Genomic DNA, 12,471 nt, shown 5'->3' on the forward strand with positions numbered 1-12,471 from the left:
AGAGATATTGCTACCTAGCTGCTATTGTATTTACGTCTTAGAATGATTAATTCACTGCAGTAACAATGGGTGTTCCACAGAAAATATCCTTGCTGAATTACTATCTGTGCATCCGCTCTGGACTTTTTTGGCATATATAAATCTTGCTTCTATGATGTGGTGCTTACGAAATATATTGAGTGTATCTATGGAGAATAAGATGCCAACATTTACAATAAGCAACCGTTATCTTTTTTATAATCCTGGAGTAGAAATGTACCTGTGGCACATATCAAACTGGAGACTTATTGTATCTCACCCTAAATGTTTGAGGAACTGTAACTATTTCATACATAATTTTGGCTTGTGTAATCATCTCTAGCAGCTATATATAATCTGGGAGAGAAGATGAGACACCTTCACTGTGTTCTTTTTCTACAAGTCATCTCAGTTTAGAGCTGTCAGTTTTATTTTCAGAATAAAAATACCTGTTCTCAAATGTGAAAGAATCAGCAGAGCTGCATGCAGTGCTGCTCCAAAATTAGTTTGATAAGAACCAGAGAATGGAGGAAGAACTGTACTGGCTTACAAAAAGAAAAAAAAAAGCATTAACTCAAAATTAGGATTAGGAAATAAAAATTAAAACAATTGATTTTACAATAAAAAATATTAATATACATTTATTTTATTTTATTTTTATTTAAGTACATCAGGGAACAGAAATAATTTAAAAAAACTCTCTCTCATGGATGTTATCCAGTGTTATACACATCCCCTTAATAATCCTGCTGGCTGTCCCCTTGTCAATACCAATGAAGTCTCCAATGGACAGAAGGAAATCATCAGAGGCAAAGTATCTGAGTGTCTGTTGTAGCTGGATCATTGGTGGAACAGACTCATTCCTGAAAGAAAGAAAAGAATGACAAGAGACAGTTCAAGAGAAATTTAAAAACATAACTTGCGAGTCTCTCCTTCGACTGTTATGGTTATGTAGATTCAATAACTAAAGATTCCTGTTAGCTGAATGGCAAGTAGCTATGTTCTTATAAAACAAAGGTAACAATTACTTTATGATAAATATGGATATGGTTATGTGGATATTACTAATAACTGAGAAATAGAAAAGGTATCTGCTATAGCTTTCTTAAAACACTGACTTTCCAGTTAATTTTGCTGTGTTAAACTAAGCTTGAGTTAGCACAAATAATTTAAATGTTTTTGGGAATAATGTTACGTGATGGACAATTTTGTTCCTCTGAAGCATTAATGGGCTTGTGATCCCAGTATTGTCAATGAAAGGCAGGGAGTTGTTCTGACACTGCTGTGGTGTTTACAAAAAGGGGCATTCCCAATAGAAAACAGAATGGAACAATATTTTCTGCTAATGACATACTGTGGCTGAGTGAAATTGGGGCACTACTGTTTTATCAAAACGTTATGCAATAGCAAAAGAAAAAAGAAATCGATGTTTTGTCTAAAACAGAAAAAGCTGTTACGACAAATAGTACACACAATAGTTGTGGTTTTTCGATTTGGTTAAGTCTATTATGGTAATGTCTGCTACATAAAATGAAACAGTCCTTCCCTCTACTGTAGCAATTGCAACATACGACAGAGACACTATTATTTTTGCACGAATCGTTATTTTAATGCGCCTGATTTACATAAATAACATGCCGAAATTCACGAAGTACTGAATTCAAACGCATATTACTATAAATAAACAGTATTATTTAATAAAACAGAGAAATAGTGTCACCTGTCCGTTATATGCTGCGGTTTCCCACGTACAACACTGAAAAGACGAAGTACGGCTTCCTCTGATAAAGCAAAATCTGGATATAAATTCGGAATCGGCGTCACCTCATTCTCTTCTCCTTCCTCATTCTCATGAACACTTCAGTCAAAACATCGTCATCGCTGTCTGTCACTATTCCTGCCACCGTGAAAACTTCCTCGGTTAAGCTCACTAAATTGAAGTGAGCGTATGGCGTCGTTAGCCGGGAGGCCCCATCTGGGGAAGTTCGGCCGCCAAGTGCAAGTCTTATTTCAGTCGACGCCACATTGGGCGACTTGCGCGTCGGTGGTGGTGATGACGAGGACAACACAGCACACAGTCCCCGAGCGGAGAAAATCTCCAACGCGGCCGGGAATCGAACCCGGACCCATTTGCATGGGAGGCGAGCACGTTACGGCGAGCACTTGCCTCTCAGCTAAGCAGGCGGGCCTCAAGCTCGCTGACCGGGCAGAAATCGCCTGTTAAGATAGCCCGACTTTATTCTCCGGTTTGGCGTTGTTCCCGTTTCGTACAAAGCCTTTTCAACGCTATCCCGTGAATAGCAGTTAACGGCTGCTAACCGGAGATTGTACAACCGGCCCTTCATGATGTATTTTGTGACAACACGCCCTCACAATCCATCTTGTAAAGCGAGCATTGTTATAATCATGATGATGCAGATGCAGTAGTTGATATTTTAGCCTAATACAGGATCATCACCAATGTTTCTGTTCCTCCGTGTGAAGACATGAGTGCTACTTCGGGTTGGATCTTTTTGTGAAGGTCTTGTGACACGCTTCACACACATAAGTATGGATCCCAGAGTGTACAGCCGGCCGGTGTGGCCGAGCGGTTCTAAGCGCTACAGTCTGGAACCGCGCGACCGCTACGGTCGCAGGTTCGAATCCTGCCTCGGGCATGGATGTGTGTGATGTCCTTAGGTTGGTTAAGTTTAAGTCGTTCTAAGTTCTAGGGGACTGATGACCTCAGAAGTCCCATAGCGCTCAGAGGCATTTGAACCATTTCTTGAATCAGTGTGCACACGTAAATGTGCGTTCAGGACGCTCTTGGTTTTGAATGTCATTTGTCGTACATGATGGTGGTGGTGGTGGTGTGTTGGGGCTTATGGGCGCTCAACATCGAGGTCATCAGCGCCCTGACACACATTAAAAGGAACGAATGTGGACAGACCTAAGAAAACTAAAGCACACACTCAAAGAAAGCGGGAAAAGAAGGAAAATGCTACATAAGAAAGTAAAACCTAAGGAAAGGGGAAACATAGCAACAAGAATGTCACAGGAAATTGTTATTGGCTGGTCACTTACATAAAATATGGGCGAGCTTGTCACACAGTGAGAAAATTAAAATCCTCTCCCTAAAATCTTTGTAAAAACATTTGACACGGCACAGAACTTTAAAACTTTAACCACATTCGTCCGAGTGTTGCCTAAAAGAGATGGCAGGTCCGCTGGCAAGTCAGCCGCGACCCGCTGGTCAGAAAATAAAACGCAATCCAATAAAACGTGGCGCACAGTGACCTGGACGCCGCAAGCACCACACATTGGAGGGTCCTCTCGCCGGAGCAGGAAGCCATGCGTCATTCGAAGCCGAGTGAGGAGAACCTCGTCCCGTCGATGGGGCTGAAAGGAAGTACACCACACACGCGTTGTGGGCTTGACTATACGGAGCTTATTGTCAGTCACTTCCAGCCACTCATCCTCCCACCGACGCATGACCCGTGAGCTCAACAGCGAGGTGAGTGCGTGCAAGGGGATAGCACACTGAGATACTTGTGGGGCGAGACACGCCTCCTTGGCTGCGAGATCTGCCCTTTCATTCCCAGCAATGCCAACATGCCCCGGAACCCAGCAGAAAGCTACTACCTTCCCCAGTCGCTGTAGTCGGAGGAGGGCATCCTGGATGGTCTGGACAATTTTGTCTGCCGGATACAAAAGTTGCAATGAGTGAAGGGCACTGACTGAATCGGAACAGACAAGAAATTTAGGAGAGGAAGAATGTCTCATGTGCTCCAGTGCCCGCAAGATCGCAAACAATTCTGCGTCAAAGACAGTAAAAGTCTGAGGCAGTCGGACTTTGAGGACACGATATGGAAAAACAACTGAGCAACCAACGGAATCCCCTTGTTTCGACCCATCCGTAAAAACAGCTACATAGTCGTGGTGCTCAGATAAAATGGCAGAAAATGCTGCATTAAAAACGATGGCAGGAGTGCAATCTCTCTTGTACTGCAATAAATCTAAAACCACTCCGGGCCTCAAATATGTGGACGTTCGCGTGTGTGCAGAGATGAGTGCTTCTTGATCGCAGTGCTGACTGTCAACGTTTCCTGTCACACCTCGCACAAATAAGGACGATTATGGATGGCGTCACCAGTGGGTACTCGTGAATGTTGCTTCATAGAGTCAAAGCCTTCTAGATACAAGGCCTACGCACAGCGGCCATATTGGCACGTGACGTCACAAACTGTTGGCCATCTTATCTTTAGTTGGCAGTCCTGTTGGCGTGTATGTTGTGTTGAAAGTGTGTGCCACGTGAATGTGATATATATTTCATACAGTATTCGCCTACAGTTCTTCGAAGTATGGGATGCAAGTGTTTCGTTCCATTTTGCCAGGGAAATTATAAATCCCAAAAAGGTATGAACGTGCACATGTTTCGATTTCCCTAATGTGTGAAATGGCTGGATTGCAGCTATTCCCAGACAGGAATTTGTGTCTACACATCATTCAAGGGTAAGTAAATGACAAAAAAATTTTTAGCCTGTTATTTGTTTCCATTGCACCACATTTGCCAATTGTTTTTAAAAACAGTTATGTATCATGTACCAGTATAATTTGTTTCTTAGTTCTGGACCATTGCTGCGAGGTTAATACGAATCTGGCTGTGAAATGTGTCTCATATTTGCAACTATTGTCACACAGAAAAGTCATATTGATAAGTGTGGCTCGAAAATGTTTAGTATTCCTTATCATTCCTACCAGATTATTGAGTTCCCAGTACTTTTATTTGGAAGAGCCACAGAATGATTTTGTTCAGTTTTACATATACAGTTATTTGGAAATAATTTCAACTTGAGTAAACTTCCTTAGAAAATTGCTTTAATGAATTCAGTGTTAGACAGATTAAGCAGTACAGAAAGCAGAATTTCGAGGTAAGTGCATTGTGATTAAATTAACAGCACTCTGTGATTAAATTAACATGACTCGTTAAATTAACAGCACTATCCTTCAGTCAAGGATATAGGAGAAAGAATACTTTCACGTTTAAGGTTCTAAAGTTCTGGAGAAACAGGGAAATAAAATATTTTTTCGGATTTTTTGATTTATTAAACATTATGTCAGGAGGTGCTCCATTTCGTCGAATGATTTGAGTTTCGTGTGAGGCCAGCAAATTTTGAAGTGGAGAGGAAAATTTACGAAAATAACCGGGGAAACAAACTCTTAAATTCTGTAGAAGCTCCAGCTGCTTAATTTAAAACCGAAAACGTCTGCTTGTTGTTGCATATTGTCGATTTTTTACTGCAGGAAAACGTGGCTCCTGAGGTAAAAGCCAGAATTTAAAATTGCAGTTTGTATTCAAGCCTAGAAACGCGTATTTAAGGCAAATCGTCAAAAAATCTTACATCTTGAAATAACATATGGCAGTTTTGTTCAGTTACTTTACGCAGTGATATAAATTTCCATACTTTCATTACAACGCCATGTAGAAGTGCAAATCCCTATGCAGTTTCAGCTCTAAAACTTGTAAAGTTCGTATAACTGCAGAATGCTTAACAGCAGCGTTCCGATACAGACCCGGCCACCAGTATGTGACGTCACAAGTGTGCGCGCAGGCCTGTAGTCTAGGTGGTGTTGGTAGAGTCCGATCAGGATACGGTTGATGATGTGCAGTGGCTAGTTTTCCTCCAAGACACCGGGCGAGTTCATTCGTTTGTTCGGAGGAGGGCGACCAACTAGTGTTTCCCACCTTTCGGCTGCTCAGTAATGACAAAATAGAGGCGCACGTCCTGCAATCTTTCTCAAACGATTTTACAGGAAGCACTTGGTAAAAAAAAAATCATTTTTGCTTTGCTTGTAGGTTCATGTGCCAGGCTCTTTATGATGTGCCCATCATTCCGTTAATGGTTATAGTTATTGTGATATTTACACGGAAGTAAAACACACCGCGAAATCCGGAAAAATTTGCGATGAAAAATAGAGGTCGCTATGATTTTGCATTTGGTGCATATTACATAATAAGTTGTTGTGTATGAAATTTAGCTAACATATTGAATATTTATGTAAGTGTGGACGCTTTTGTGGCCGTTATCACTGAAGTTAAAATCTGCTGGGTTATTAGGCCGCGTCATGTTCTAGCAGTAGTGGATACCAGAAGATCCAGAGGAAGATCAGAGCAGAGGGGATCGAGACGTCGATCATTTTAGAAGAAACATGACGCAGCGTAATAACTCAGAATATTTTAACTTCATATTGAATATTTCTTTAGACTTGTCACCAATCGCGAGAAAACTCATTCGAAATGACGAGGACAACACAACACGCAGTCTCCGAACGGAGAAAATCTCCAACCCGGCCGGGAATCGAACCCGGGCCCGCTTGCATGGGAGGCGAGCACGTTACGGCGAGTATCCACAACATTCCTCGTATATCAGAAACGGTTTGAGGTATCGAAATGGGATTTTGGCAAATGGTAGCCAGCAAGGAGGACAGTATTTATGCCGTTATTATGTAAAACTTCATAACCTACCGTGTAATTCCACACTACAGATTTTTTCGATGAAAGAATGAAATTTTTAAGGGCCACCGATGGCTCGTGAAATGAGAAATGCTGTGGGCTTTGCAACAACATACTTGAAGACATTATACGTTTGTTTGTACCGAGAATGTGCTTTTTCATAAGCTACTGACCTTACTTTTCCTCAGCTCCTCACTTAAATTAAACCACTGTTACAGAATTCTCTCACAACATGTTGGTGACGTGAGACTGTGTAAACTTCATTAAATGTTAAACTTGCTTTGTTATTGCACTACCTATTTCATAAGTCGATTTTTGACCATCAAGTTGTTTTCATTCATCTCTAACCCAAAGACGTCGGGGGGGGGGGGGGGGGGGTCATTGGGAACATGGCACTTGCATTAAGAAGCTTTCAGTTCCCATGGGTTTCGCTCTGAAATTTAAAGTTACCAGTGTTTCTGGTAGTTTTCAAGCAGTCGTCTTCTGAAACCCAAGAGATACTTACGAATAACTCTGTATCCAACTTCTGGTTTACTGATCACCATGGAAGCTGCGCTCAACACTCATTTTCTTACTCGTATGGCCATATTAACAAGATGCGGGTAATGCGAAACCTTCTAGTAACTCTGCAAGGATGTGCTGCAGATATTCAGCGTACCCTTTATTACTTAATTGTTTACTGAATAAATTACTGCCAATAACTGGATGAATCATGAGTAGACCCAAGCTATTTAACCTCCAGATACTTTGATTGTCTTGCTGGTGCTACTAGAGTGTTGCAACACTCCTTGTTTGACTGGTTAGGACTCAACTACTAGAGGCACTTGTACTATCAAAGCACAAGTGAACATTTGCGCATCTACCTGCCATGGCATTCTGCGCGGACTGTACACTTGTGAATGTAGCCTCAGTCTGCACTTATCTGAGAATGTCTTGTGACACACTTGACAGATATGAGTACGTTCACCTAAGTGCAGTCTTATGTGCTCCTTCAGGGTGGTCGTGGTTAGAAACGTCTTGTGACTTGAAGCTCAAAAATCGACTTATGAAATAGGTAGTGCACTGACAAAGCAAGTTCAACATTTAATGATGCCTGGGGCCACATATGTGCCAGCGAGTGCTGTGAATGGTCAACAAAGCTCGCTCCGCGCATGCGTAAAAGGTTTCAGCGCATCTAGCGCCGTGAGCCGGCGCACAAATGACCCCCGTATTGTTGCGAAACAGTCGATCAGAGAAGCCGCATTCTCCGGCACTAAACTGTGTATGCGTTCTCACTTAGGAACCGCAAAGGCTGCTTGGGAATACGACCTCAAGTAAAAGTACACATATTTTTCGCACGAAAAAAAATAGTGGTGAATTTGATTTTCACATTTTTATTCAATAATTTTACTCATTATTTTACACGATTTGGTGAAAGGTGGCCGCGGACCCCCTAGAAAGAGCCGGCGGACCCCTAAGGGGTCCGCGGACCACGGGTTGGGAAGCCCTGGCATAGAATGTCATGCGTTGTACATGCCAAATATATGGACTTTCGCCCATATGCAGAAATGAGTGTTTCTTGGGTACAGTGCCACTTGTGAATGTTTTGTGTCACACTTCACACACACATAATGTCCGATCCGTGCATGCAGACGTAATTGCTCTTTCATGTTGCTGTTTCGTGGCACTGTTTTGTGACAACACTGCAGGAATGTAGAAATTCAAGACTGTCCGTGTGATTGTCCTCCTTCAGGTCCTGCAATTTTGCGAATGTCCTTCTGCAGATGGTGCAGCTGTGTACATAATTATGGTCATAGGATGCTTCCTTGTTAGTACTGCATTGTATGACATTGCCCATCCCTGTCAGCAAGTCGTCATTTCTGTTGTCTTCCATGCCAACGGGGATTATACTGGAAACTATGGAAAAAATAGCGTCATAAATTTGTTTCACAACAATACACACTACAAATGAAAATTATAGCAACACTAACAGGGCCCTACATCCTCATGCGGAATGTTTAAATGCCTCTGTGCATGCTGTAATTGATCTGTTCTGGTCCTCATGATCCACATGCAAGCAATATACAAGGGTTTGTAGTATGTTCCTGGAGTCGCTTTAGACACTGAAATCGTATTTGTGATGTGTTTAGTACCCAAATTTTTAAATATTTTTCACATTTATCTCATTTTTTTAATACAAGAAGAAGGACAGATTTCAATAAATTAATTGCACCCTCTTTAGAAAATAAAACAGTCATCTTAACAGAATCTTCCGTCGGTTCTTGGTAGAACAACATTATAATAATAAATGAAAAGCACCAGTTTGCTTATGTTCTACAATATTGTAGAACAAAAGCAAACTGGTGCTTTTCATTTATTATTAAAACACAGTCTGTATACACTGATTAGCCAATCGTTATGACCATCTGATTAATAGCTTGTTTGTCTGCCTATGGAACGAAATTCCTCACTGATTCTGTGTATGAGGGATCCAACAGTTTGTTGGTAGGTTTGTGGGGGTATGTGGCATTAGATGTCTACGCACAGGCCATGTAATTGGCGCAAATAGCCGCTTATTTGAGTGCGCAGTGATGGCGCCCAATAACGACCCAGATGGGTTCCATAGCATTTACAGCAGGCGAATTTGGTTGCCGAGACATCAACGTGAGTTCATACTAATGCTCCTCAAACCACTATAGCATGATTTTGGCTCCGAGACATGCAGTTATGCTGCTGAAAGGTGACACCGCCATCGGGAAAGACATCAAGCATGAAACGATGTAAGTGGTTCGCAACAGTCAACATGTCTTCAGTTACTACCACAGGTCTTCTGCAAACCCATAGCATAAAACTGCTTCCAGCAGCCTGCATCCATAGCGCACTGCACGTTTCGAGCCGACGTTCACCTCGATGACGGCGTTTGTAGAGATGACTGTTGACCTAGTGTAGCAAAAATTGATCGACGGTCGAATTCCAATGACTCCATGCCCACTGCAAAATTGATGATGTCATTGGATCACCCTCTGAACACATAGGGGTTAGTAGCATGCCAAAAAGAACATCGCCTCACATTGCAGGTTGCCAATGTCAGGGGCAAGCATGAATTCAGAGAAAGGCCTAGAGTTCTCTTTTGATTGAGAGCTCCTTAACCTATTGTTCCGCTAAGTGGATTACAGCCCCTGGCGATAATCAGTCCTTCTGAGAAGCCACCCTACCCCTTCCCTCCCTATCCTCCTCCCCATCCACCTGGGAATTCCCCTCACCGATACAACACATTTCCAGGCCTGAGTTATTCCAACAGCTACTTCCCACTCTTTCAGTATCATTGATTAATTAATTAAATCGAACAATTAATTACACCTTCTGTTGTAACTGCGACCAGGACGGTCGCAGGGTAGCAATGACGGAAGGCACGGTGGGACCCGCGGAGAGGCCCGCAGACAACAACACAACGGAAGAGGATGGACATGACCAACGTAGGACAGAACGAAGACAACAAGTCCGAACAACAGAGTCACAAGGAAACAAACTCGTACACGAACCAGGAAGTAAGCAGTCTAGCGCAAAGCGAGGTGTAAACCGACGTAAGCGGGATTAGACTGACTGAGCGAGTGGCCGACGTTTCAGTACGCTATCAGGGGCGCCGCTATTGGCCACTGGGACCACGTGTTCCAGTGTGGCGCCACCACAGCTTAAGGCGAAATGGTGCAGAGACGTCTATGGGTCTTCGACGTCCATGACGTCTGGCGTGGATTCAAATTACGCTGTGCGCGGTGCCAGATCCCTCCCCCCTGAAACTTGCGCGTAGGGACAGAAACGCCCCAGACGGTGCCGAGGTGGGGGCAGTGGGAAGAGGAACTGGGCGTATCAACCACTAGTGGCGGGGAGGAAGGGACACCTGAGGTATCCATGAGCCGATCCAGAGTCCAGGGCGGGGGAAGGAGCCGCCGATCCACCCGGAGGCGGAGAGGGCTGGCAGCAAGCCCGCGGGGAGACAGCAACCGGGGGCAGGGACGGTGACTCGAGAACCACGTCCGAGCCTGAAGGAGGTAGGGAAAGAGGCGGCAGTGCCACGGGAGTGCACGAGGGTGGAGCTGATTATGATGGCGACGCTCCAGCCCTTTCAACGTCTGCACCGACGTAACATGCCACCCATGGGCCGCGACAACTGTGGTGGATGTCCAACCTGCCTTGTACCCGTACTCGCGGGCCCACACGGCCCTGCCAGGGGCATACCGCTACGAGGGCCAGGAGTGGGGGCGGGAGGAGGACGGCAGCAGTAAATGGAGCAGGGTCCGTGGCTGTCATCCATGAAGAAGCTCTGCTGGACTGCGACTGTCAATTGGCGTAGTGTGACAGGTGCTCAAAAACAGGGTGAGGGCTGACGTAGTTGGAGATGTGTCGACCGCCTTAATCAACTGCTGTTTAAAAGCGCGGACAAGCCTCTCCGCCACGCCACTGAACGAAGGGTGGAAAGGGGGGGCTATGGATATGCTTGATACCGTTGGCCTGACAGAAGTTGTGGAAGGGGGATGCTGTGAATTGGGGACCATTATCGGAGACCAACATGTGGGGGCAGGCACTCAATGGCGAGAACCTGGGCCATGGCCATGAGTATAGCCTTCGTGGTAGTGGATGCCATTCAAACAACATATGGGTATTTGGAGTAGGCATCAACGATGAGTAACCACATGGACCCCAAAAACGAGCCCGCAAAATCGACATGCATGCGATCTCAGGGCCGGCAAGGCACAGGCCAGGATGCAAACGACTGAGGGGGCTTGTCTGGTGACATGCACAGACAGTACAGCCACGGACCAGGCGCTCAATATCGCCATAAATGCCAAGCCAATACACATGCCGGTGAACCTAAACTTTCATATGGGACATACCCCAGTGTAACAAACTGAGCACCCGAAGCCACAATTCCGGAGGGATGACCACACGGTGGGCATCTGACTCCACGGCCAACAGAAGGACATCATCGACCACAGAGAGCCTGTGGGACAGGTGTCGCCATGGGCTGAAATCGGACTGCATCTGACGAGTGACATAGGATGGCCACCCATGGACCACGTAGTTGAGAACTAGCCGCAAGACAGGGTTGCGGCGGGTAGCCTCAGCAACGCCAGCAGCCATAAGAGGAAGACCATCCAGTGCATCCCGGCGGGATACATTAACATGAAGCACTCAGCTACAGTGTCATCTCCACCTAGAAAGAAATATCGTTCCACTGACAGGAAGAGTCACAAAATTACCCACAGCATATGAAGTACAGTACATGTCTGTATTCTAGAGTATCGTGGAGCCAAGGACGAAATCTTAGAATGATGGGGCAGTCATGAAAGCCTCTATTAGAGCTGACTGCACTTTACAAACTTTTCAAAAAGAGGTAAGAGAAAGGGAGAAAGAAATAGAAAGAAACAGATCTCAATAAGACTGGTCAAGTTTGATTATTCATGTGTCCTGAATCTGTGCATCAGACAGCGAATGATCACGTAATTGAGCAGAGACATGTTCATTGTTAATATGTTAATGAATAAAACAGCAACTTTATTGACTAATTTGGAAATCATAGCCCCCAAAACAGCTGTTTTACAGTGATGCAAAATTGTAGAAATTATAATATTTCCATTTGGTTACCTGACACTCTGCATTAACTACATAGAAACCATTTCATTAATGTTTGAAGTTTGTATCAGGATAACATCAAAAATTTGTTGCATATATCTAAGAATTTACTGCTTTTAATTCTTGTGAAGCATACTGAGATCACAAAAGGTCAGCTGTAGGAACATAACTGTTTCATATTCGAAATTAATTAGGAACTTCTCATACAGAAAAGTTAGGGTTCAACTTTCAGTACTTCGTACCTCCATTTAAAGAACACATACATGTACGTTGAGCAATTCCTGGGCGATGCATAGGCAGTAAACTTGCTGTTTTCATCCAAAATGGCAAAAATTTATTACAAATGGCTT

At 43.9% G+C, this 12,471-nt stretch overlaps 1 protein-coding gene across 2 annotated transcripts in view; it reads right to left on the reverse strand.

The window, feature by feature from the left end:
* Nucleotides 1-695: 695 nt before the first annotated feature.
* Nucleotides 696-12,471, reverse strand: part of LOC126425019 (uncharacterized) — a 334,609-nt gene continuing 322,833 nt past the window's right edge. Inside the window, exon 8 of one of the 2 annotated variants that reach the window (XM_050087926.1) lies at nt 696-880. In XM_050087926.1, coding sequence (XP_049943883.1) covers nt 707-880 — 174 coding nt within the window. In that variant the 3' untranslated portion in view covers nt 696-706. Of the gene's footprint in view, nt 882-12,471 lie in introns of both variants that reach the window. The other variant, XM_050087928.1, reaches the window with a different exon arrangement.

This window comes from Schistocerca serialis, chromosome 10 (assembly GCF_023864345.2).
Source record: "Schistocerca serialis cubense isolate TAMUIC-IGC-003099 chromosome 10, iqSchSeri2.2, whole genome shotgun sequence".
NCBI lineage: Eukaryota > Metazoa > Arthropoda > Insecta > Orthoptera > Acrididae > Schistocerca > Schistocerca serialis.